The sequence below is a fragment of the Pristis pectinata genome, chromosome 6, assembly GCF_009764475.1.
Source record: "Pristis pectinata isolate sPriPec2 chromosome 6, sPriPec2.1.pri, whole genome shotgun sequence".
In the NCBI taxonomy this organism is placed as follows: Eukaryota; Metazoa; Chordata; class Chondrichthyes; order Rhinopristiformes; family Pristidae; genus Pristis; species Pristis pectinata.
Genome location: NC_067410.1, coordinates 658286 through 685808, shown reverse-complemented (window position 1 = coordinate 685808; position 27523 = coordinate 658286). Strand labels below are relative to the sequence as shown.

At 45.1% G+C, this 27523-nt stretch overlaps 1 protein-coding gene across 1 annotated transcript in view; it reads left to right on the top strand.

The window, feature by feature from the left end:
• The window catches only part of LOC127571752 (transcriptional regulator QRICH1-like), a 55825-nt gene extending 30398 nt beyond the window's left edge, over positions 1–25427 (top strand). Inside the window, 6 exon segments of the mRNA XM_052018425.1 lie at positions 241–395; positions 4623–4737; positions 9166–9274; positions 12194–12345; positions 18337–18427; positions 21204–25427. Of these exon segments, the coding sequence (XP_051874385.1) occupies positions 241–395; positions 4623–4737; positions 9166–9274; positions 12194–12345; positions 18337–18427; positions 21204–21393 (812 nt within the window). The 3' untranslated portion in view covers positions 21394–25427.
• Positions 25428–27523: the final 2096 nt, after the last annotated feature.

Below are 27523 nucleotides of genomic sequence, written 5' to 3'. Positions count from 1 at the left end.
CCACACGCCCACCACCCTCTGGTTGGAGTAGCTTGCCCCTCAGGTCCCCTTTAAATCTTTCATTTCCAAAGGGAGGAGTAATGTAATGTTCTTTATACAGTTTGTTTAAACATTTCCAGCACATTCTGCTTGTGATGATCAATCCCTAGGACGTTAGTTTTGACAGACTTGTACAATGAGTTTGGAGAAGGTAAAGTTACATGGTGCACTGGTGATCATGATGTCTTCTTTCCCAACAAGGTCGCCAGCCACTGCGTTTCCAGGAAAACCTTCTATCATCAGCAGTGGCAGAACTGAACTACGGACTGTGCCTAATGCTAAAAGAAGCCCGCAACCAGGAGGGTGAAGCCTACGATCCAGACATGCTGTACTATATCTGTCTCTGCATTCAAAAGGTACAGCCAGCTGGGGATTGAGTAAATGGGCCAACTAGTAGTGTCAAGTTTTCAAACAAGTCAGACCCGTCACTGTGTGCTGTCTGTTTTCACAAAACCAACTGAAGTAAAACAAATACTGCAGATGCTGAGAATCTGAAACAATAGAAGATGCCAGAAACGCTCGGCAGGTGTGCCGAGAGAAACAGTCCTTCCTTCAGAACTGGAAAACTGAGAAAACAAGGATGTCTTAAGTTGAAGAGACACTGACCTTTCAGTGGGTGGACACTTGGGAAGCAGTGATCACAACTCCTTAAGCTTTAAGATAGCTATGAATAAGGATAAGAGTGGACCTTGCAGGAATGTACTAAATTAGGGGAGGGCAAATGATGAGGGCATCAGACAGGAGCTAGGGAGAGTCAATTCGGAAGAGCTGTTTTCAGGCAAATCCACATCGGACATGTAGAGGTTGTTTAAAGACCAGCTGCACAGAGTTCAGGAGTGGTTTGTTCCAGTAAGAGGGAGGGACAAGGATGGTAAGATACGGGAACCTTGGATAAAGAGAGACGTAGTGAATTTAGTCAAGAAAAAGGAGGAAGCATATGCAAGACTTAGGAAGCTGGATTCGAACAGGGCGCTTGAGGCATATAAAGGAGCCAGAATGGAACTCAGGAAAGCTAGAAGGGGTCATGAAAAGTCCTTGGCAAGTAGGATTAAAGAGAATCCCAAGGTATTCTATACGTACATCAAGAACAAGAGGATAACTAGGGAGAGGGTAGGACCGCTCAAGGATAAAGAAGGGAACATACTTAGTGGCAGAAGCTGTAGGCGAGATCCTAAATGAGTACTGTGTGTCGGTATCCTTTGCATCGAGGATAGTGAGATCAGATGGAGCATGCTAAGAGGCTGGGGCATTTTGAGACTAGGAAGGAGATGGTGTTGGGTCTCTTGGTGGATAAGTCCCCAGGGCCTGATGGGATATACCCCAGGTTATTGAGAGAGGTGAGGGATGAGATTGCTGGGGCCTATCTTCACCAGCCGCAGGTGTGATGCTGGAGGACCAGTGGGTAGCTAATGTTGTTCCTTTGTTCAAGAAGGGAAATCGGGATAATCCTGGAAATTCTTGACCAGTGAGTTTCACATCAGTGGTAGGGAAACCAATGGAGAGGATTCTCGGGGATAGGATTTATGAGCATTTGGAGACACATGGTCTAATTAGGGATAGTCCACATGGCTTTGTGTGGGACAGGTCATGTCTGACTAATCTGATTGAATTTTTGGAGAAGTTGATGAAGCTGATTGAAGGTAGGTAGAACAGTGGAGTTGTCTACATGGATTAGTAAGGCATTTGACAAGGGCACGTGTGGAAGGCTCATCCAGAAAATTAGGATGCAGGAGATTCATCGTGACTTGGCTGATTGAAAAAGAGAGAACAATTTTCCATCCAATCTTTTTATTGAATTTCAAATTAACTCAAATTGATGTCCATAACATTAATGATTATACATATGATGCAGAGAGATCGGGGTAACAATAATGACAGTTAATATTTATACTCACAAGGGATAAAATATATAATCTAGACCTCCCGCACTCTTGCTAAGTGTACATGATGGGGAAAAAAATTGAAAAGAAATTTAGTTGTATAAAGAGAAACCCCCCCAAATCAAACAAAATATAATATTAAACAAAAGCAAACCAAAAACTTCGAAGAAGAAAAAAACTGGACTGATATTTCTTCTATTTAGAAAAAAAAGACGCATTCTTTTGTTGTCAGCTCCGCTCCTCTATATTCAAAGGTTATTGAAGGGGATTCGAAAAAGGTCTGTTCATATCGTATGGAAATATCGAATAAATGCGCTCCAAACTTCCTCAAATTTAAGTGAAGGATCAACAGTACCACTCCTAAATTTTTCGAAGTTTAAACATGTTATAGTTTGAGATGGAAAATCGGCTTGCTCATAGAAGACAGGGTATGGTGGATGGGTCGTATTCTGGATGGAGGGCTGTGACTGGTGGTGTTCCGCAGGTATCTGTACTGGGACCTTTGTTGTTTTTCATCCAAATCATTTATTTATATGACAATGTGGTAGGGTGGGTGGGTAAGTCTGCAGACGACACAAGTTGGTGGTGTTGTGGATTGCATAGAAGATTGCCAACGGATACAGCAGGATGTAGATCAGTTGCAGATATGGACAGAGAAGGGGCAGATGGTGTTTAATCCAGGCAAGTGTCAGGTGCTGCACTTTGGGAGATCAAACATGAAGAGAGAGTTTACAGTTAATGGCAGGATCTTTAGCAGCATTGATGAACAGAGGGATCTTGGGGTCCAGGTACATGGCTCCCTAAAAGTGGCCGCACAGGTTGATTGGGTGGTAAAGAAGGCATATGGCATGCTTGCCTTCCTCAGTCGAGGTATTGAGTTCAAGAGCCAGGAAGTTATGTTACAGCTTTATAAAACTCTGGTTGGGCCACATTTAGAGTATTGCATTCAATTCTGGTCGCCCCATTAGAGGAAGGATGTGGAGGCTTTGGAGAGGTGCAGGATGCTGCCTGGTTTGGAGGACATGTGCTACGAGGGGAGGTTGGACAAGCTGGGGCTGTTTTCTCTGGAGTGGCAGAATGTTAGAAGTTTATAGATAGGAGGTTGGTATCTTTTTCCCAGGATTGAAATGTCCAGTACTAGAGGGCATGTATTTAAGGTGAGAGGGGCGAAGTACAAAGGAGATGTGCGGGGCAAGTGGCTATGTGGAATGCACTTCTAGGGTGGTGGTAGAGGCAGATACCATAGGAACATTTGAGACTCTTAGATAGGCACACGTATATGCAGAGGAGGGAGGGATATGGGGAAGAGGGATTAGATTAATTAGGAGCCATTGGTTTAATTAGTTAGACTTAATATCATGGGCTGAAGGGCCTGTTCTTTGCTGTACCGTTCTATGTACCTGAGCAACAGTGGTCTGCATCGTATCACAGATATTTCCTCTGTTCTCCCCTCCTGTCCTCTGCAACTCGTTTTCTCACTTTTCCTGTTCTCGTGAAGGGTCTTCAACCTGAAATGCTAACACTCCCGTGCACTCTCTCCACAGAATCTGCCTGACCTGCTGAGTGTTTCCGGTATTGGAACGTAGAACATAACAGCACAGTACAGGCCCTTCGGCCCACGATGTGTGCTGACATTTTATCCTGCTGTACTATCTAACCCTTCCCTCCCACGTAGCCCTCCATTTTTCTGTCATTCATATTATTACACATAATCACTTTTCCCTTTGTAAAAACAAAACTGCAAATTGTTAGATATGTTTGGCAGGTCAGTCAATGCCTGTGAAGGCAAAGGAAATGGGTTCACTAATGCGCTCTTCAAAACTGTACACACCATACCACTTTTGATACCAGTAAGGTGATTTTACTCTGATGCCTTTTACTTTGCCTTTTCTGACAGGCCTAAGACTCTTCAAAGTTTCTGATTGTGCAGTATGTCTGTGTTACTCCAGCTGCAGGTGCTATTTTTCTGTTTTATCTGATGTCTGGCCAGCTGAGATGGTTTTTAAACAGCCAGGGCTTCAGCTTACAAATTAATTAGATGGCATTCCATAGAACATGCAGCACAGAATGAAGCCCTTCGGCCCAGCCAGCATATACAGCTGTACTTAGGCTCTTCCTGTAGTATTTAATTCATATCTTCCCTTCAGTATATTCTTCTATTCCCTTTCCCTCGTGTGTTAATGTGGCTTCCCACCACAAGCACAATGGGCCAAATGGACTCCTTTGATGCTGCAACATTCCGCAATTGTCCTTGTTCTTCATTCCTTGCAGGCAGCAACTCCATTGGTTTATACTAAAGTGTCATAACTTCCCATCAATAGTCTTCATGGAACTACTTATAACAGACTTTTGAAAGGGACTAATACAATAGAATCAGAAAGGTTAGTGTAAAAACGCTACATAGTGGCATGGGCTGTTAATTTACTCTCCTCCAGAACCTGAAATATAACAGGATTTTACCTAAAAGCTAAAATAAAATCCCACGGTGAAATATGAGATAAAAACAGACCAGTCAACATCTGTGGACAGAGACAGATTCTGATGAAAGGTCATTGACCTAAAAACTTAAGTTTCTCTCCCTAATTTGCTGAATGTTTTCTGTTTTTATTTCATATTTCAGTATCTGCAGTAATTTGATTTTAGATTCAATGCTAGATCAAAGTTAAACTGGAAATTTCTCTTATTTTCAACTTTTTTTTGCAGTATCTATTTGAAAATGGCAGAGTAGATGATATATTTTCAGATATCTACTATACAAAGTTCACTGAAAAACTGCAGGAAGTATTAAAGGATTGGCAACCTCAGGTCAGCTCTCTGGGTAAGTGAATGTTTTAAAAGATGGACATGTTTACTGCTGCATTTTTTTTTAGAAACAGGATCTCTGTTGAAGTAAGAATACAGTGTACCCCTGCGCTGTGGAGTAAGAATACAATGTACCCCTGCGCTGTGGAGGCGTTGCATTCCTAGAAAACCCTCTCGCAATTTTCTGTAACGCGAACCTTTTCTCCCGTTGAATCCCATGTTACAAGTGACGATGCGTTCTTATGGGAAGTTTTTCTTTCAACAGTAATGCCTCTGGATGCACGGACTATACAAGGGAATTCTGACTGTACTGTAGGCAGAGAGAAAGTGTTGTTGTTTTAATTAACTAGAATTGGCTGTTACATTGTTTGATAAAGTATTGTTGTACAAGAGTCAATCTTGTCAGTTGCCAAAGCAAATCCCTTAAGTGGCCTCCTACTGTGAATCAGCATCCTGCAATCGTTCTCCTCAGTAAACTAGTTTTGTTCTCTGTATATGTTTTGGATTTTTTTTCACACAAATTCCATAAAAGTGAATTTTTATTCCATACAACAAATTTTTGGTAGTGATTTGTGAATTCCATAAGGGCGAATTTCCATTACCTGAACTGCCCTAACACAGGGGTACACTGTCCAAAAGCTTTATGCCTCTGGATGTGGTTGGGTTGTGAGCTATCACCTAGATAGGAACAGGAGAAAGCCACTTTGCCCCTTGAGTTTTGTATAATTCATGGAGATCGGTAATGATCCGTGACCTAATTCCATGAAACCCTGCCCCCTGTTAGAATCTTTCCTGAAGATTGTCTCCATGAGAAATTATCTCGTGTCGAATGCTTATAATGACACAGGAAGCCATTTGGCCCATCAGGTCCATGCCCACTCTCAGGAGCAATCCTATTAGTCCCATTCCCTCCCTCCCTCTCCCTGCAACTTATTCTTTCTCACACATGTCCATCAACTCCCCTTTTTGTAATTAACCTACACTAAAGGATAATTTACAATTGCCAATCAACCCATCTACACACCTTTAGGATTTGAGAGGAAACCAGGGCACCCAAGGGGGAGAGACGTTCATGAAGAACATAGAACACTACAGCACAGTACAGGCCCTTCGGCCCACAATGTTGTGCTGACATTTTATCCTGCTCTAAGATCTATCTAATCCTTCCCTCCCACATAGCCCTCCATTTCTGTATCATTCATGTGGCTATCTAAGAGTCTCTTAAATGTCCCTAATGTATCTGCCCCCACAACCACTGTCGGCAGTGCGTTCCATGCACCCACCACTTTGTGTAAACAAAAAAAAATTAACAAACAAACAACAACTTACCCCTGACATCCCCCTTATACCTTCCTCCAATCACCTTAAAATTATGCCCCCTCGTGTTAGCCATTTTCACTCTGGGAAAAAGTCTCTGACTGTCCACTTGTTCTGTGCCTCTTATCATCTTATACACCTCTATCAAGTCACCTCTTATCCTTTTTTTCTCCGAAGAGAATAGCCCTAGCTCACTCAACCTATCCTCGTAAGACATCAATCCAGGCAGCATCCTGGTAAATCTGGTAAATTACCTCGCGGCTCTTGAACTCAATACCTCGACTAATGAAGGCCAATACGCCATGTGCCTTCTTAATAACCCTATTGAACTGCAAGGCAGCCTTGAGGGATCTATGGACGTGGACCCCAAGATCCCTCTGTTCCTCCATGCTGCTAAGAGTCCTACCATTAACGTTATATTCTGCCTTCAAATCCGATCTCCCGAAGTGCATCACTTCACACTTTTCCGGGTTGAACTCCAAACTCTACACAGACAACATCCAAGGTCATGTTGTCTCTGGAACTGTAAGGCAGTGGTACTAACTGCTATGTCACTGTGCTGCTCCCTTATCATTCTAGTAAATCTGCATTGCACACCCTTCAGGGCCAGTGTAAAGGTGTGGTGCCCAGAATTGTTCTTGGTATTCCAGCTGTGGTCTAACTTGGGTCTTACCTAGCTGTAGCACAACTTCAATCCCTGTTTTCTAGTCTTCAAATAACAATCTCTTAGCCTTTTTGGACCTGTGTAATGTCTAGCCCTTTTCACTATTTAGAGCTCTGTTCAATCCACTTTTGGTCACGTGATCTCAAAATCACAATTTATATCTTGGAAATTTAATGTTATTGTTGCCTTAAGGGCAAGTTTAGATATAAATAATCTAAGTAAGGTGAACATCCATTCTGCATCTACATTTAAGCCCCATAAGAATTTTGTACACTTCAATAAGAACATGGTTTATCCTTCTAAATTCTAGTGAGGGAGAGGCTTAGTCCACTTAAACATACCTCGAATGCTGAACTCACTGTTCCAGGAATCAATCTGGTGAACCTTCATTACACTTGTTCTATCACATGCTTTCTCAGGGAGAGAAGACATTGCAGGTGAGGTCTCACCAGGGCCCTATAGGATTGGAGCAAGTCTGTACTCAAATTCTCTTGCAATAAAGGCTAACATACCTTTTGCCTTCCTAATTGTTTGCTGTACCTGCACATTAACTTCCAGTTGTTCATGCACAAGGATACCCAGGTCCCTCTGAGCACCAACATCTTTTTAAAAAAAAAAATTCCTGCCTTTCTCTTTTTTGATCAAAATGATTGACCCCACATTTTTCCACATTATATCTGATCCCCCCCGTAACCTTGCCTGTTCACTTACCCTATGTTGCACTAAAGCATCTCTGCATCCTCCTCACTTACCTAGCCTTGTATCAGCAAACATGAATGTATTGCATCTCTTCCCCTCATCAAATCATTGATAGAGATTATGAACGGCTGTGGCATCAATCCCCCTGGGGACAGCCTCCTCGTCTGGGAATTTATTCTGAAAAAACGTGTATGTTTGTGAACTAACCTTCAGTTCACACCCTTGTATTGCCCTAATGCCTTGCACTCTAATTTTATTCAATCTTTCCTTCTGTGGTCCCTTATCAATACGCCACAAACACTGCCTTGGCCGCATTTATTCTGCTGGTCACAGCTTTAAAATTCCAACTGATTTGTCAAGATGGTTTCCCTTGTATACATATATGTTGACACTGTCCAATTCTGTTGCTACTTTCTAACTGCCTTGCACTTCCTTAATAGATACCAGTACTTTCCCTGTTCCTGATGACAGGCGAACTGATTCATTGTTCCCTGTTTTGTCAATCTCTTTTTTTTCCTTAAATAGTGGTATGATATTTGCTAATTTCCAGACAGTGGGAACGATTCAGGAAACTATGGATTTTGGAAGATGATAACCCGTGTATTCACCTTCTAGGATCCATGTGTTGGGTCCTGGAGATTTATCGGCTCTCAGTCCTCTTAATATTGCCATCATTTCCAGGGTTTCCTTTGTGACCTCCATGAAGACGTACAAAATATTTATCTTAACTACTGTACCCTTTCCTTATTATTCTGTCTTCTTTCTCAGTCTGAAAGGGATGCTCATTACTTTCCCTTTTTACTCATGTCCATGGAACTTGGTTGCTTTCTTGTTTCTCACTATCCTACCCTCACATTCTGCTTTCACTTTCCTGATTAAGGCTTTAGTTCTCCTTTCCTGAATTCTGATATTTTCCCAAAACTTAAGCTTACTGCTTTATTGGCAGCATTTTAATCCTCCTTGATCTAATACCATCTTTAACTTCTCTTGCTAGTCGTTTCATGATTTTGTTTGCCTTAGATTATTTGTATATATTACTTGGTATTAATTCTTTGAACATTAGCCATTGCTGGCTCACCATCATAGCTTTTAGTGTTAGCTCTGTCTGCTATAGCCAATTCACATCTCCACAGTTTGGTTTCAGATTAAACCAAATCATCTCCAGTCTTTGTATGAAATTGTGTCATATTTCTTTACTCTTCCGTTAATACCCCTTAACTGCCAGATCCTCAATTAGCCCACCCTGTCTTCCATTTTGCCTCTCTTCTAAAGTTAAGCATCCTGGAACATTCTTGACCTAGGCCACTTTGCAACCACATCCCTGCAATGACCATTGAATTGTACCATTCACTTCTGTTTGTGCCATCAATTCACCTACCTTGTTATGAATTCCTTCCTTATTTAAAAAAAACTAGTATTTGTTTGATGTGCATTGTACCTTCTGTTGCTTGTATTTTCTGAAGTGTTAGAAAACTGGATAGATGTTGGAGCTGGATGGCAAAAGAGCTGCAGAGCTTACACGAGAAGCTTTGTTTCCATTGAACACCGTTAATTTTATTCTGATGCTTTCCTGAGGTGTGTAGGTTAATTGAGTTTCTTGCTGATAACTGGCTGAATTTTCTCAGAAAATCTTACCTCAGATACCGAAGCTGACATTGGTGTTGATAACTTAGCTGGAAGCTTCAATTAGATGCACAGTAGTGCTTACTAAATGGTTACTATCAAGTCATGTAAAAGTAAGTAAAGCAATATATTGTTTAATAGGTTACATAATCCCCAGTCACATCACAGAGGAGATGCTGTGGGAATGCAAGCAGCTCGGGGCTCACTCACCTTCCACTCTCCTGACAACTCTCATGTTCTTCAACACCAAGTGAGTGCCACCAAAGTTATTAAGCCCAAAATTCCTCTATTGTGCATTTGCTTACTTTTGTATCTACAACTTTGAAACCATTGTCATGGCCTTATACATAAAGAACTTGTGAGTTATGAATGGTATCCTTGTGCAAATAATTGCTTCTAGCACAGTAAGTCTGTGTGCATTTGGGAAAGATGTAGCTGGTTCCACAGGGATGGACTTCTAAGGGATGTCCCCTAGCTTACTTCGTGAACTTTAGCTTAGTTCCTGTGTTTACACTGATTATCTGTCTGAAATTTGTTGTTGGCTTTTTCTATTTCCTTTGGAAGAATTTTCAAACAATGGTATTTGGAAGGAGCATGGATATGCAATCTTTAGCCGTCTGAAGTTATTGGAAATCTCACAAATGATCCCTTAATTTCTTTTAAAATGCAATTTTTATACATCTCACTATCTCTTCAGTTTTTTTTCTCCTTGATGTTGGTTTGGGTGGTGAACTAAAATAATTCTCACCTTTGTCAACATAATCCTGTTCCAACAGCATTCTCTAGATAGGGGGAAGACTCGATTAGATTAGAAAATAGCAAATGTAACTCCTTTATTCAAAAAGAGAGGGAGAACGAAAGCAAAAATGAATATAAACATTTTGTCATCAGAATTGGACTTTAAATTTAGAAAACATAACACATGAATATTCGGGCCCATTTGCTGCTCAACATCGGTCATAGGAAAAATTTCAGAAATTATTATTCAAGAAGTTATTGCAGGACACTTGCAGGCTTCAGGGTAATCAGCAAAGTCACCGTGGCTTTGTGAAAGGGAAACCATGTCCAGCCAATTTATTGGCGTTCTTTAAAGAAGTGACATGCTTTGGATAAAGAGGAACTGGTGGATGGACTGTACTTGCATTTCCATAAGTGACTTGATAAGGTGCTGTGCCAAAGATTATTGTGGAAAAGAAAATTCACGGCCTAGTTGGTACCATGTTGGTGGGGATAGAAGATTGTCTGGTTAACAGGAACTGAAGAGTAGGCACAAATGTCTTGAGAAACAAAGGACTGCATATGCTGGAATTTAGATGAAAATCATGCTGGAGGAACTCGGCAGGCCAGACAGCATCTGTGGAGAAAAGCAGGCGGTCAACGTTTCAGGTCAGGACCCTTCTTCAGGACTGAAGATAGGAAAAGGGGGAAGCCCAATATATAGGAGGGAAAAGCAGAGCAGTGATAGGTGGACAGAAGAGGGGCGGCGGGGTGGGCACAGGGTACAGGTAAGAGATGGTGATAGGCAGGTGCGGGGGAGGACACGATCGAGGACTGTCATACCAGTGACAGTGTGGGAGGGGGAGTTGAAGTGACTGGTGACGGGGAGACGCAGATCATGGTTGCAGACGGAGCTCGGGTGTTCTGCGAAATGGTCACCTAGTCTGCGTTTGGTCTCACCAATGTAGAGGAGGCCAAGCATAAACTGGAGAAACAGCGCTTTCCATCTTGGAACCTTGCAGCCTAACGGCATGAACATTGAATCCTCCCACTTTAGGTAACCACCACACCACACCACGCTGCTTCTCTCCTTCCCTTTCCTAGCCTCTTTTTTCTCTCTCTCTTTTTCTTACCTTTGACCCATCCCCCAGTGGATCTGCTCTCCCCTCCTCCCTATCACTCTCTTACCTGCATTTACCTGTCACCACCTTGTGCCCACCCCGCCTCCCCCCTTTTGTCCACCTATCACTGCTCTGCTTTTCCCTCCTATATATTGGGCTTCCCCTTTTCCTATCTTCAGTCCTGAAGAAGGGTCCTGACCCGAAACGTTGACCGCCTGCTTTTCTCCACGGATGCTTCCTGGCCTGCTGAGTTCCTCCAGCGTCGTGTTTTCAATCAGGCATGAATGTCTTTCTGTCGGAAGGTGAGGCGGGGCATGCCACAGATCAGTGGTGGGGCCTCGTTTTTTTTTACAATTTATATAAATGACGTCGATGAAGGAACTGAAGGTGCTGTGGCTAAAGTCGCTGATGTCACAAAGATCAGTAGGAAAGTAAGTTGTGAAGTGGGCACAAGGAGGCTACAAAAGGAAATAGAGAGGTTAAGTGAGTGGGCAAAGATCTGGCAAATCATGTACACTGTTGAAAATGTGACATAGTCCACTGTGGCAGCAAAAATAAAGAAGCTTATCTAAATGGTGAGAGATTGCAGAACTTTAAGGTGCAGAGGGGCCTGGTGCCTGATTCGCAAAGGACTATGCAGGTATAGTAAGTAATTAGGAGAGCCAGTGATGCAGACACAGGAGAATGCAGTTGCTGGCATATGGAGCTACAAACGATCTGCTGGAGGAACTCGGCAGGTTGCGCAGCATTTGTGGGTGGGAAAGGAATCGTCGACACTGCAGGTCAAAGCCCTGCATTCTCACCTGTGTCTAAAGATGTAAATACCTCTGTCAGGGCCCCTTCAATTTCTTGCCTAACTTCCACATTTGTGCACCTTAAGACCACCAACCACACCTCTTTTGTAATAACAATATGTCTCAGGACATCGCTGTTCTCTTCCCTGAATTCTCCAGCTTCCATAACATGTTGGTTTGAAGGGCCTGTTCTTGTACTCTAAGTGCATTGGAAGCAGTTCAGAGAAGGTTTACTGGAATGGGTAGGTGTCTGGTAAAGGTTAGGGAGGTTGGGCTTATACCTGTTGGGGTTTAGAAGAATGAGAGGAGATTGAAGTATAGATCCCTGAGGTGTCCTGATCTTTCCCTCTTGTGGAAAGATCTAGATGGAGAGGTCACTGTTTAAAAATAAGGGGTCATCCATTTAAGACAGAGATAAGGCATTTTGCTTTCCCCAGTGGGGGATCCGTTCAGAACCTTGGTGTGCAGGTCAGGAGGTCTTGTAGAGTCAATATTTTATCTCTTTGACAACTCTTGGATCATGTTCTCTTCACTCAGGTACTTCCTGTTGAAAAGTGTGGAGCAACATATGAAACTGGCGTTCTCAAAAGTAGTTCGTCAGACAAAGAAGAACCCGGTGAATCCCAAGGACAAAAGCACAAGTATTCGTTACCTGAAAGCATTGGGTCTGCATCAAACCGGGCAAAAAGGTCAGCACTTACTGTCTCAAACCATTAGTAACTCATTGAGGAGGGGGTCTTCCTTGGAATTTTTGTTGACAAAACTAGGCTGGATGCTAGATTTCTAAAATTAGTTCCTAAATCTCTGCAAAAGCTAAACACTACATGGGCAGTTGAACCATACCTAGTCCGGCAGTATTAACCTTTTTTAAGTTCAGGTCTACTCCAGTTATATTCTAGTGATCTTTCTTAATAGAATCAAAACCATGCAACCATACAGCACAAAACAGGCCCTTCGGCCCACCATGTTGTGCCGTCCGTCAAACCACCCTCACACTATCTAACCCTTTCCTCCCGCATATCCCTCTATCTCACATTCCTCCATATGCCTATCCAACAAACTCTTGAACCTGCCCAATGTATCTGCCTCCACCACCACCACCACCCCGGGCAGTGCACTCCACGCACCAACCACTCTCTGGGTGAAATAGGATGGGTAGGTCTTGTGGAAATGTCTCCCTTCAGAGCTGGAGGCACTTTCTCCAGAGCTTCAGTGATTGGTCCCCTGTGTATGTCCTGCCCTGGCTTAACTTCCCCTTCACCCTTAAAAATATCTAGTCAAAGTCGAGTTTATTGACATCTGCACAAGTCCATGTGTGCACCAGTGCAATAAAAAACTTCACTTGCAGCAGCATCACAGGCACATAGCAGAAGATAAGCAGCATTCACAAGAAAAACATTTTTAAAAAAATGTAATAATCTGGTCTCCACCACCCTCGGGAGCTGAGAATTCCAGAGATCCACACACTCAGAGAAGAAACACTATAACCCAGTGGGGATTGTGGAAATGCCCCGTTGCCACCCAGCAGCAGACGCCTGCAGCAGCCGGCAATCCACCCCACCAGTCTCCCAAACACTCATCCATATGTACAGGGTATCCATAAGTCGCCATTCATAACCGGGAGAGGTCCTGTAGATTGCTCTTTCAAAGACCCAGTGCAGGTGTGATGGGCCAAATGACCCCTTAGTAGGTGCCCCTTTCTGTGCTCTTTTACCCTGTGTTTGCAGAATGCAAACCCTTCTGTTGTTTCGTCCCTTCCAACTTTCTCGGGTACCTGCCCTCACCCAGTTTTGGCTACATGCATTTCATAACTGTGCCTGCTGAGATTAATGAAGTAGCTCCTCAAATATCTGCCACTGCTGATCTACCATTTTACCCTTTAATCTGGAGTCAGTCATAGAGCAACACAGCACAGATACAGGCCCTTAGGCCCAACCAGTCCATGCCGACCACGGTGCCCACCCAGCTAGTCCCAATTCCCTGCATTCGGCCCATATCCTTCCAAGCCCCGCCCCTCCATGTACCTATCCAAGTGCTTCTTAAAATGATCCTGCTGTACCTGCCTCACCCACTTCCTCTGGCAGCTAGTTCCATACACTCACCACCCTCTGCATGAAAAAGTTGCCCCTTGGGTCCCTTTTAAATCTTTCCCCTCTCACCCTAAATCTATGCCTCTAGTTTTGGACTCCCCTACCCTGGGGAAAAGACTGTTACCGTCCACCTTATCTGTGCCCCTCATAATTTTAAACACTTCTATAAGGTCACCCCTCATTCTTCTATGTTCCAAGGAATAAAGACCTCGCCTGGCCAACCTCTCCCTGTAACTCAGGCCCTCTAGTCCCGGCAACATCCTTGTAAATCTTCTCTGCACTCTTTCCAGTTTAACCACGTCTTTCCCATAACAGGGTGACCAAAACTGTACATAGTACTTATCAATATATTGTATAACAGCAACATAATGTCCCAACTCCTATACGCAATGCCCTGACTGATGAAAGCCCAGCATGCTAAATGCTTTTTTCACCACCCTGTCTAACTGTGACGCCGCTTTCAATGAACTATGCAGTTATACTCTGTCTCTCTGTTCCATCACACTCCCTAGTGCCCTACCATTCACAGTACAAGTCCTACGCTGGTTTGACGTTCCAAAATGCATCACCTCACACTTACCTGTATTGAAATCCATTTGCCACTCCTCGGCCCACTTCCCTAACTGATCAAGATCCACCTGTAATCTACGATAACCTTCACTATCAATAACGCCTCCTAATTTCATGTCATCTGCTGTCACTGTCATCTGCTTGAATGGCAAAGCAGCTCAAGGGACCAATCGGTCTGTCACTGCTCCTTGTGTTCACGCTGCAGAATTCTCTACCTCCACCTCTGTGCCTCTTTTCCTCCCACCACCCCCCTCCCCCCCCCCCCCCCCCCATTTTAATATGGACCTCACTGCTCTCAAAGTAGGGCTCACTGGGCTGGGGGTACTAGCACTGGAAGAAAATTGGTTAAAGGACAGAAATAACGAGTCATTCTCAGGTTGGCGGGGGTTACTGGTGGGAATTGGGACTGAATCCTTACCATGTGCCACCTATGTTAGATGAAGGAACTGAGTGTAATGCATCCAATTTTGCAACAATACTGAGCGGGAAAGTAAACTGTGAGAAAATGGTCCCCAGAGGGGATGTAAGTGGGAGAAGGTGTGGAGTGAATAACTAGGAGCGTGAGTTCCCATACACCCATCAACTCTCTCCACTGTACAAGAGGATCATGGCCTTGGTTCCACTTTGTAGAATACTACAGCACAGTACAGGCCCTTCTGCCCACAATGTTGTGCCAACATTTTATCCTGCTTCTAGTATCTATCTAACCACACTCTTCCACATACCCCTCCATTTTTCTATCATTCATGTGTCTATCCAAGAGTCTCTTAAATGTCGCAAATGTATCTGTCCCCACAAACTCTGCCGGCAGTGCGTTCCACGCACCCACCACTCTGTGTAAAAAAAAAACTTACCTCTGACATCCCCCTTGTACCTTCCTCCAATCACCTTAAAATTATGCTCCTCGTGTTAGCTATTGTTTCCCTGGGACAAAGTCTCTGAATATCCACTTAATCTATGCCTCTTATCATCTTGTACACCTCTGTCAAGTTACCTCTCATCTTCCTCTTCTCTCCAAAAAGAGAAAAGCCCTAGCTCACTCAACCTATCCTCATAAGACATGCTCTCCAATTCAGGCAGTATCCTGGTAAATCTCCTCTGCACCCTCTCTAAAGCTTCCACATCCTTCCTATAATGAGGTGACCAGAACTGAACACAATACTCCAAGTATGGTCTAACCACAGACCACACTTGGAGTATAGTGTTCGGTTCTGGTCGCCTCATTATAGAGCTGCAACATTACCTCGCGGCTCTTGAAATCAATACCCCAACTAATGAAGGCCATTGCACCATACACCTTCTTAACAACCCTATCAACCTGCGCGGCAACCTTGAGGGATCTATGGAAGTGGACCCGAAGATCCTTCTGTTCACACTGGTGAGAGTCCTGCCATTAACCTTGTATTCTGCCTTCAAATTCGATCTTCCAAAGTGTATCACTTCACACTTTTCTGGGTTGAACTCCATCTGCCACTTCTCAGCCCAGCTCTGCATCCTATCAATGTCCTGTTGTAACCTACAGCAACCTTCTACACTATCCACAACACCACCAACCTTCATGTCATCTGCAAACTTACTAACACACCCTTCCACATCCTCATCCAAGTTAAAAATCACAAAGAGCAGGGTTCCCAGAACAGATCCCTACAGAACACCACTGGTCACCGACTTCTAGTCAGAATACGCTCCATCTACAACCACCCTCTGTCTTCTATGGGCGAGCCAATTCTGAATCCACACAGCCAACTTTCCCTGGATCCCATGCTTCCTGGCTTTCTGAATGAGCCTTCCATGAGGAACCTTATCAAACGCCTTACTAAAATCCATGTACACCACATCCACTGCTCTACCTTCATCAATGTGCTTTTGTCACATCCTCAAAGAATTCAATCAGGCTCGTGAGGCTTGACCTGCCCCTCACAAAGCCATGCTGACTGTCCCTAATCAGCTTATGCTTCTCCAAATGCCCATAAATCCTGTCTCTAAGAATCTTCTCCAGTAATTTGCCCACCACTGAAGTAAGACTCACTGGTCTGTGATTCCCAGCGTTATTGGCAGGTTTCCTCTTTTATCCCTGATCCCCGAGTCATCCTCTTACTCTTCACATACATGTAGAATGCCTTGGGGTTTTCCATGATCCTATTTTCCAAGGCCTTCTCATGTCCCCTTCCAGCTCTCCTAAGTCCATTTCTTAAACAAAGGAACAACATTTGCCACCCTCCAATTATCTGGCACCACTCCTGTGGCCAGTGAGGACACAAAGATCATCACCAAAGGCGCAACAATCTCTTCCCTCGCTTCCCATAATAACCTTGGATATATCCCATCTGGCCCCGCTGATATATCTATCCTAAAGATTTTCAAAAGTTTCAGCACATCCTTTTTCCTCACATCGACATGCGCTATTGTGTCAGCCTGTCATACATCATCCCCACAAACGTCAGGATCTCTCTCACTGGTGAATACTGAAGCAAAGTGTTCATTAAAGACCTCCCCTACCCCTTCCAACTCCAGGCATAGGTTTCCTCGTTTATCCCTGATCGGTCCTACCCTCATGCAAGTCACCCTCTTACTCTTCACATAGGTGTAGAACGCCTTGGGGTTTTCCTTGATCCTACTCGCCAAGGCCTTCTCATGTTCCCTTCTAGCTCTCCTAAGTCCATTCTTAAGCTTCCTCTTGGCTACCTTGTAACTCTTCAGAGCCCTGTCTGATCCATGCTTTCTAAACCTCAGGTAAGCTTCTTTCTTCCTATTGGCAAGATATTCTACGTCTCTTGTCAACCACGGTTCCTTCATTCTACCATCCTTACCCTGCCTCAATGGGACAAACCTCTCCAGAACCCCATGCAAGTACTCCCTTAAAAAAAACCTCCACATTTCTGCTGTGGACTTTCCCAAGAACATCTGTTCCCAATTTACACTCCCAAGTTCCTGCCGAATAGCATCATAATTCTCCCTCTCCCAATTCAATACTTTCCCATGTCATCTACTCCTATCCCTCTCCAAGACTATGATAAGGGTCAAGGAGTTATGGTCACTGTCTCCAAAATGCTCTCCCACCGAGAGATCTGAAACCTGATGAGGCTCATTGCCTAGTACCAGGTCCAGAATGGCCTCTCCTCTAGTCAGCCTGTCCACATACTGTGTCAGGAATCCTTCCTGTACACACCAAACAAACTCCGCCCCATCTATCCCCTTCACACTAAGGAGGTGCCAATCAATATCAGGGAAGTTGAAATCACCCATGACAACAGCCCTGTTATTTTTGCACCTCTCCAAATTCTGCCCTGATCTGTTCCTCAGTGTCTCTGCTGCCAGTGGGAAGGTTTGTAGAATACTGCCTCCGTTTCCCCGTAACCCTTAATTCCCCCGTAGATCAAAGGTCTGGTCATGTGGGCTTTGAATGTATTCAGTGGTTTAGCTTCCACAGCTCTCCAGTAAATACTGAGCTTAAAAGAAAAGGAAAGGCCTTACCTTGATCTAAAAATAAACTGCTGGTGAATTCAGTGGATGGGCAGCATCTGTGGAGGCAAAGGTCGAGGTTGCTGGTCGAGGCCCTGAACCAGGGTCTCGATTCAAAACGTTGACCATCCCTCTGCCTCCACAGGTGTTGCTTGACCCACTGAGTTTGTCCAGCAATTTAGTTTTTGCTCCAGATTCCAGCATCTGCAGTTGCCTTTGCTTCCACCTTTCTCCTTACCTTGACTTGCCTTGTCACCACTCAGCCGCCTCCTTCAAACCCTCAGCACTTAGACGCCAAGGTCAACACTTCAGAAACAGCCCTTCTCAAACTGGCCGCTTGCACTAGAGCTTGCCGTCTCTTTAAACCTCCTCGAACTCAACACTAGACCTGCCGGTGGGAAAGATTATTTGGTGAGGAGTTGGAACTGGATCAGCAATGGTTTTTGAGAACGGCGGAGCAGGCTTGTGCAGCAGTCCCGCCTGTCCCCAGTTGTCATGAACTGAGCTCGTGTGATGGTGGAATGATGATTTGTAGCCTGAGATCTCTCTCCATTTCAGTTACAGATGACATGTATGCAGAGCAGTCGGAGAACCCCGAGAACCCACTGCGCTGTCCCATCAAACTCTATGACTTCTACCTCTTTAAATGGTGAGAACATCTTTGTAAATGAGGGATGAGTTGTTGCAAGTCAATACTTCCGTCCTCAAACTTACTAATTCTCCTGTTATGTTTCTGGGTTTACCACTGATATAGTCCTTATTCAACAAAACCAACCAATCTGGTAGCCCTTGTGAATCAGAGTGATCCTCTATATGTCTGGGTATCTGAGATCCAGGGGCTGAACAGAGATCCTTTGCACTTGTATTTATTGGAGTGAATTGTTTGCTCCTGTGTGACCACCTTGATTTTCTGGGGCAGATTCCAACCGGTTCAGGTAAGGAATGAACAGGCTGATTTATTTCATGTTACCTACTCATTCAAACAAATACTTTGTCCTCAGTGCAGAAACATCAGTTCTTCTGTGCTAATTCCAAAGCAAACTAAAACTTAACGATGTTTCTCATTTGTTCTGTGGCCTGAATGGCTCTCTGCCCCTGCTGCCATTGTGCTAACTGGGGAAAAATTGGGCACGGGACTTAGGGTCATGGTCGAAAACTTACAGGGGTTCCTTCCCAAAACTTTGTGTACATGTGGGTGATAGGAAGCTGTAAATGGCAATTTGTGTGGTCAGTTATTTTTAACTAAAAAAAAGTTCTGGAAATTGGCATCATTGGATGCTGGAATCAGGAGCAAAGACCAAATTGCTGGAGGCACTCAGGTTGGTCCCTGGTGAGCAGTTCGAGGTGAGGAGGAGTTCCAAAGAGTAAAAGGCACAACTTGTTCAATCTTATGTAATTGTCATTTTCTGCACTTCCTCTCGTGATTTCTGTGTACTTTTTAAAAAAATAATATGGAGACCTGAAGTGGTCCAGAGTAGTTGGTGCAACCTGCAGCCTTCTCCGTTTTATGATGACTTCACCGGTACTGAACCCGATACATCGAGAAATGTTCCTTCCTGCCCCAGTCCCTCGGTCTGCTTTAGTGATGAATAAGGCTGCTTTTAATGGATTGTTGTTTCCCTCAATATCCCTTGACATCCTGGATTCCATGACTGGCTGTCCTTGTGGGAAAGTGTTAACCTTGATCTCTCGTCATTTCATTTCATTTCTGAATGACTCCCACTTGTTCAATGTAGACATACCCACAAGTAGCTGCACCCAGTCCACTTCTGCCAGGAGCAAAAAAAACAAAGTGCTGGAAGAACTCAGTGGGTCAGGCAGCATCTGTGGAGGCAGAGGGATGGTTGACGTTCCAGGCCGACACCTGCATCAGGACTGAGTGTGGAGGGGAAGATAGGCCACTATATAGAAGTGATGGGAGAGGTGAGACGAGGTGGAGCTGGGTAAGGGAGGGGTGATGTCCAGGTGCAAGGGGAGAGAGGCCCTGGGTGGACTGTTAGGAGTGGGAAGGGATCAAGAGGGGTGCAGTTTGTCTGAAATTGGAAAATTCAGTCTTTGTACCAGTGGGGTATAGACTACCCAGACGGTACTGTTCTTCTAGTTAGTGTTTGGCACCACTGTGGACAGACAGGTCAGTGTGGGAGTGGGGAGGGCAGTTGAAATGACTTGCAGCTGGAGCTCAGGATGGCCAGTGCAGGTGCTCAGCAGAATGGTTGTCTATCTGCGCTTGGTCTCGCTGATGTAGACGAGGCCACATTGGGAGCACCGAATGCCATAGACAAGCTTGGAGGAGGCGCACGTGAATCTCTGCCTCACGGGAGGGCTGTGTATGTCCCTGGATGGTGGTGAGGGAGGAGGTATAGGTACAGGTGTTACACCTCCTGCCATTGCAGGGGAAAGTGCCAGGGGCCAGGTAGAGGTGGGTTGAGAGATATGAATGGACCAGTCGCAGAGGAAGCAGAAAAGAGGAGAACACTTTCACCAGAAGGACTGTAGCTGTTCAAGAAGGCAGCTCACCTGCACCTTCTCAAGGGCAGTTGGTGGCCTTGTCAACAACACCCAAATCCGGAAAGTGAATAAGTAGGGCTAAAAGATCACCGGAGATACCCTTCTGTGCATCCTATCATTATATTCTTATCCCATCCCTAATTCATTACCTCACTTTCTTTGCTCGTGACTGGTTGACTGAGATCTTTCCACAAGCTACATCTCGACCTTGTGATGAACTGTTGTATCAGTACTTATTAAAACTGCTGTCACCTCAGAATCACCTTGTTCAGCCCCACTTGAAAGGGATTAATGGAGACACGAGACTACAGGTACTGGAATCTGAAGCAACACACAAGCTGCTGGAGGAACTCAGTGGGTCAGGCAGCATCTGTGGAGGGGAATGGACAGTTGATGTTTTGTTTGAGACCCTTCATCTGGATTGGGAGTTGGCAGTCCTGCAATGTCGACTGTTCCTCCAGCAGTCTGTGTGTTGGAAGGGACTAATCACTGATTTCTCCACAGATGAGGTGGATGTGACATGAGGTGTTGACCTACGGTGATGCTGCAGACTTGTTGATGAAGGTGGTGCAGCTGAAACCCTTGTGTATGTTGTGGTTTGGAGATCGGCTCCTCCTTTCTCTCCATCTCTCGCTTGCACCAAAGTGATAATTTGCCAAGGACAGCCCTTGGTATTATTGGTGGTGACCCAGGGTCACGGTCAAACTCCCGGGGACCTGGCGCCTGTCTGCTGTCAGTTGTAGCGAGTCTGCTCTCAGCAAACTGAGGTGACTCATGCCATTGGAAGGGAACCACTTGGTGTGACAGTCACATTGAGTGCAATTATTGAACAGCTACTAAAGCTGAACGTTGTTGGAAATCTCCATGAGGAGAAGATGTTGAATTTTCCCAATAACCTGTGCTATCATCTTGTTCAGTCCCCAGAGTGTGAAGGGCAGGAACGACACCTTTTACCTGACGCCCGAGCCAGTCGTGGCACCCAACAGTCCAATCTGGTACTCCACCCAGCCCATTAGCAAGGAGCACATGGAGCAGATGTTGACTCGGATTCTGACCGTGCGAGAGATCCAGGAAGCTTTTGCCATAGCTGCTACCAACCTGCACTAAACCCTGGCTGGAAAGACGGGAGCGAATGCACTTTGGGCACTACAAGGGACACCACGGCCTTTTGGCTGCGTTTCATTGCAGCTCCAACAGTCCCAGGAGGCTTCAGGAATCATCAGCTGTATATCTCTGGATAATTTAGTATAATCGGGTTTCCCCACCAGATACAGGAGTCTGGCAATCGCCTTTCTCAAGTGGCAGATTTGATTTCTACTTTATTTTTTGACGCGTGGCAGCATTTTGTGCAGCAGGAGGGCCTGCTGACCTTTGGAAACTCTTGTCATAGACTCCAGCATGAGGACTGCTGAAACCCTCAGGGTGAACTCATCATGTGATTGGTGTGAGACGGATGTATTAGTAATCTTTCTGCCAATTGCTGGCTTAAACCTGGCCTCCACTGAAGAGAATTGAACCTGGACGAGAGAATAGAACGCTGATGAAGGTTTATATAATTAAAAGTTTTTCAATACTTAAAAAATGATGTTTTTTTAGACTGTCTAGAACTGAAGACTTTTCACACATCTGGCCTTGTGTGAGGCCTTAACTCCAGGCAAGATGCAGAGAAATTATTGTAATATACTCGTATACCATTATAAAGAGACCTTTGTTTTTCTGTATTCTGTTCTGATAGTCTGTGCAACTCAGCAAACAATTCTCAGCCTAGAATAATGCGAGGAGTTTTCATTGTAGTCAAATGAAGTGCACGTTAGACAGAGGGACGTCCATCTTGTACTGGCTCACTCCCTGTGAACAGCAGCCCCTGCTCTGGTGGGCTGTGTTTGTTGATCGTTAAAATCACCCTCCAGGTTCAATCATTTCAATTTATTTCTGATCACCAACTCCAGCCGCACGTGGCCACATCTCTCCACGAGTGTCATGGTTAGGCTGTGGCGCTCTCGATATCCCATGTTGCTATAATATTATGACAGTAGTTTGACAATATATTAGACGGTACTGTATTGTGATACACAACAGTCACGATGTAAAGATACAGTAACTTTATTTTGGAGGACTTCTGATTTTATACTTTTTTGCTAGAAAGAAGATATTTGTAATTATATTGCAATATTTGGAGTGTCAGGTGGTCCGACGTGTGCAGCGTTGCCTAGTGCTAACCAGGCGTGCAAAGTCGAGTCACGGTCCGTACCCACCAGGATGAGCTGTGGATTGCCACTTCCATAATGTTCTACCGCAGTGTGAATTAACAGGCTTGGCTGAACTAGCTGTAGGCAGTAAGTGTTTGGAAGGCAGAACCCTCTGATCAGTGCTTGAGTTTCTTCAGAAAAATACACTTTGGGGCCGGATACTTCGGTACAGGGCTGAAATCTGTTTATTAGTTGCATTTTGGTCTTGGTATGACTGCATGCTGAGATTCTAGTTTATCTTTCATTCAAGGGAGCAGTTTTTTCATTTAAATGTTTGCCTTTACCACCTGCAGTGATACCTGCTTGGCATCGCCAGCTGTGGCTGGGTTTGGGAATGTGGGCAGATCAAGTGGGCTGTGGGAGGCTGAGTATCCCTTCTGGTTCACAGTCAGTCTGGCAATCAGTGCCATTGGATGTCAACTGGGCGGTGGGGGGGCTGATCTCCAGTGAGTGGTGTCTGTAGTGGGGGCTCCACGTTACACCGTCAGTGGGCCTCCGGTATCTCCAGTGTGGTGTGTGTAGTGGGGCTCCATGTTACACCGTCAGTGGGCCTCTGTAAGGAGATGAGAGTTCTGTTTACTGAGCTGTGAACAACAGCCCTGTAACTCTGTAATTCCTGGTGTCCCGGAACAACCCATTCACTTTTGTGATGTTGAGTTTTGCCTTTAAATCAAATAACTGGTCCCAGGGCTGTGATTTTTTTAAAATTATGACTTCTGCATTTTAGTTCTGGAAGGTGACAAACCTGAATCTATTTTCAAATTGAGGTTGTTTGATAATAAGGGCACTGGTCTTGTGCTAACACACTCCCTGAGCAATGTGCAGGAAACCGGCTGCTCAGATCTGACTTCTGGACAAGTGTTTTGCTATGCAGGACATTTCCTTCAGCTGTATGTGGAAAGGCTAGTCAGTGAGTCTGCTGTGTGACTATATACAGAGATTGAGTTAGTATTTAGTCTTGCTGCTAGTTGTGAAGGTGGACTTGGACACCAGGCACTGACAGTCTCCGATCCACAGTCCCTGTGACTGATGGTAGCTGCTGATATCACTGAGCAGTTTGTTCATTGGGCCTTGGAACTTGTATGAAGTTGCAGTGAAAAGTGTGCAAGTGTTCACTGTACATTTCCACATGCACGGGAGGAGCTGACACTAACATTCCTGTTGCTCACTGCTGGAGAGCAGCCCACGCACAGACTCGTCCCTCCCTTTCACTCTTCTGTTGCTCAGTGGGGTAGGGGCTGTAGTTGTTAAAATCCTGCTTAAAAGAATCAGGATCCAGGCAATGTTAAGCTTCTAAAAGTTGTTCTTTTACTAACTGGTTCTTTTACTAATTGAAAATCGGTGAGAATGAGCCAGTTTTCTCAAGGATTTCGGCACTGACTGTGCTGCTGCTCATCTGCAGTCTTTGATCCATGACTTCAGCCTCTCTCCCGGGAACACTGCCTCAAAACCACCAACAGCTACCAGTTGTGTTAAATATTTAGAACTTCCCATGTTTTATTCAAACATTCCGAAGACAATTTTAGTTTGATTGTGGGATTTATATATTCAAGACCCCTATAAATTATAAATGTTCACTTTAGCAAATGCTGCTGTTAACACGGCTGCAAAACCTTCCACATTCCTTTACTTGGATCTGTCCTGTACAACTCTGAACATTCCTGACCAGAGGAACATCACCTTCCTGTTCACCTGCCACGAGCACAGCAGGAGGTGCTTGTTTCTGGTCCCTGAGATGCCAGTACGTTAGACACGTTTCCCAGTGGTGGCTCCCTACTCCCCACCAACACACCCTTCATTCAGTGTTCTCATTGTCCAAGGCTTCAACAGTGTTTGGGGAAAGAGTTCACATTTCCCTCCCCCATGTGAGGAGGTGCCTCCTGAACAGGCAGCTCCTGATTTTAAGGAAATGGTTTCTGCAACTATTGCCCCTACCTGCCTCAACCTGGAGTGTGGCTGTAGGAGCCTGTGCCACCCTTGAAACCCCAGGGTACTGGGAATTGTGACACTCTCATTCCGATCCCAGTGTGGCCTTCCTGAAACCCAGTGTCGGAGCTGACAGCAGTGCTCTGACGTGGTCTGGCTGGAGCCTTCCACGGCTACCATCTGACTTCTCTCCCTCCTTGAACACCGCTGAAGCAATTTTTAAACAAATTTCCACATATTTTCACGCCAAGGAATAGGAAGTAGCACTTGTGCTTTAACCCCACACCCTGGTCTGCCCTGGGTCACACACTGCCCAAGGAAGGCTGCTGTTATCAGCCACTTCATCCTCTCTACAACTGGCCTCTTGGGTCACAGTTGTGTGTTTCTGAAACCTGCCCCAATCACCATAGTTTTCACTTAATCCTAAAGCCAATAAAGTAAATTATCTGTAGACTACTTGTTATTCCTGTTGACCCTAGCCAGTGGGATTATGTTTGGCTGGTCAGAGACTGCCAACAAGTGTGCCACTGCTACACACAGGGCTTCTTCCAAGCTCTGGGGCCAGGCTGTGATTGATCCCACAGGGCTGGTCTCTCTCCTGTCCTACCTGCTGGTCCATTGTGTAGCAGGAAGTCTCTATCCCAGCAGGAATCTCTTCAGTCTCCCAAAGGTCAGCCTGCCTGCCCAGCATTGGGACAAGTAGAGAACAAAATGAGCAGGACATGGAGCACCCTGGCATCTTCCCAGAATGATATACGACTTCCCTGAGTGCTCCGCTTCCAGTGCCCTTCCCCCGGAATCATCCCACCATCTCGCATCCTGGACTGGCCGATTCTGGGAGAGTGGCAATAAGGGCTGGGGTTCGACAGTTAATTTTTTAACCAAATGAAAAGGGAAAAGTTCAAACTTGTACGATGTTCTTTTGCTTATTTTACTCGTGATACAGTTTCAAATATTTTAAATAAAAGTTACATAAGATTAAATTGTTTTTTTAAAAAACAATCTATTTGTAGGAACTTATGTACTTTGGGGTTTCTCCCCAAAATGATGATTGAGAAATGGACTTCCTCCTTGTTCTGTTCCATCAGTCACCGGAATAAATATCCAACATTCTGCTCAGTCAGACCTCGCCCTGCGCTGAGCTTTGTAGATCTGGGGAGTAAGTATGTTTGTCCCACGTGGGTAGGGTGAAGCTCACCCCAACTTTTACAGCAGCTCAAGAATTTATCAGCTTTAAATGTTGAACATTTTCTTCACCTCAAGCCAGTCGTTGTGACCTTGCTGCTTGACATTGATGTTACCTTTCCCTGCCCCCCTGCAGTGGCTGGTTTACAAAGGGGAACTGCCCAGGCTGCTGTAACCCTGAGATAAGTGGGAGCTGTTGGAAGTGCTCAGCTGGTCGGGCAGCGGCCATGGAGGGACAGCGTTGGTGTTTCTTCAGTACATTCATGGAGGTTTGTGTCTTTCTGGCCACAGATTACCCGTGCACTGCATCAATTGGGAAACTCCCTCGCCTTTATAAATCATTCATTTGGAAGTGATTTGTTACTGAACCTGGGAGGAGTTTGGCACTGAAGGAACTCTCAGCCAGCTGACGGAGAAGGGGGTGTGGGTGGCACTGAGGGTGGCAGGGCTGACGCTGAAGCCAATAGTGAACTGCGCCTCCCCAACTCTTCACCTCCACCCCTCCCACCACAAGGACTGCTATTCAGCAAGCTTGATGGATTTTTTTTACCCAGTTGAGCTAGAGCATGTTTTAATCTTGGATAACACTCTTCACTATCCACTATTCCAACAATTTTGTGTCATCTGCAAACTTGCCAACAACCCCAATTACATTCTCATCTTAATCGTTAATATAGATGACAAACAACAGTGGACCCAGCGCCAGTCCCTGCGGCACACCACTGGCCACAGGCATCCAGTCTGTGAGGAACACCCTCCACCACCTCCCTTGGACTCCCTTCCACCAAGCAGACTTGGGATCCAATTGGCCAGCTCACCCTGGATCCCATGATCTGAGCTTCCAGACCAGCCTCCCATGCGGGACCCTGTTAGAGGCTAATGTCTTTATTAAAAACTAAGGTCCATGTAGACGACATCTACCACCCTGCTCTCGACAATCCTCTTCGTCACCTCTTCAAAAAAAATACTCTATCAAATTTGTGAGAGACAATTTCCCATGCACAAAGCTGTGCTGACTGTCCCTAATCAGTCCCTGCCTTTCCAAATGCAGGTAGATCCTATCCCTCAGAATCCCCTCCAGTAACTTTCCCACCACTGATATTAGGCTCACCAGTCTGTAGTTCTTTGGTTTGTCCTTGCAGCCCTTAAATAGAGGCGCAACATTATCCATCCTCCAGTCATCCGTACCTCACCTGTGGCTAAAGATGATACAAATATCTCTGCCAGGGCCCCTGCAATTTCTTCCCCAGCTTCCCACAGTGTCCTGGGTACATTTGGTTAGACCCTGGGGATTTGTCCACATTAATGTGCTTTAAGACCCCCAGCACCTCTTCTTGTAATGTCGATAGTGATGTATTGGAACATATTCATTTCCCTTCCACAACCTTCTCCACGGTAAATACAGATGAGAAATATTAAGACCTCATACAACTCCTGTGGCCCCACACATAGATGACCACATCAGTCTTTAAGGGGACCTGGACTTTCCCTAGTTACCCCTTTGCTCTTGCTGTCCTTGTAGAATCTCTTGGGATTCTATCTTACCTGTCAGACCCAACTCGTATCCTCGACCCCCCGCCCCCCCCCCCCCCCCGATTTCTCTCTTGTGTACCCCTACATAGAACAGTACAGCACAATACAGGCCCTTCGGCCCACAATGTTGTGCCGACCTTTAAACCTCGCCTGAGACTATCTAACCCCTTCCTCCCACATATCCCTCTATTATAAATTCCTCCATATGCTTATCTAACAATCTCTTGAACTTGACCAACGTATCTGCCTCCACCACCACCCCAGGCAGCGCATTCCATGCACCAACCACTCTCTGGGTGAAAAACTTCCCTCTGACATCTCCCTTGAACATCCCACCCATTACT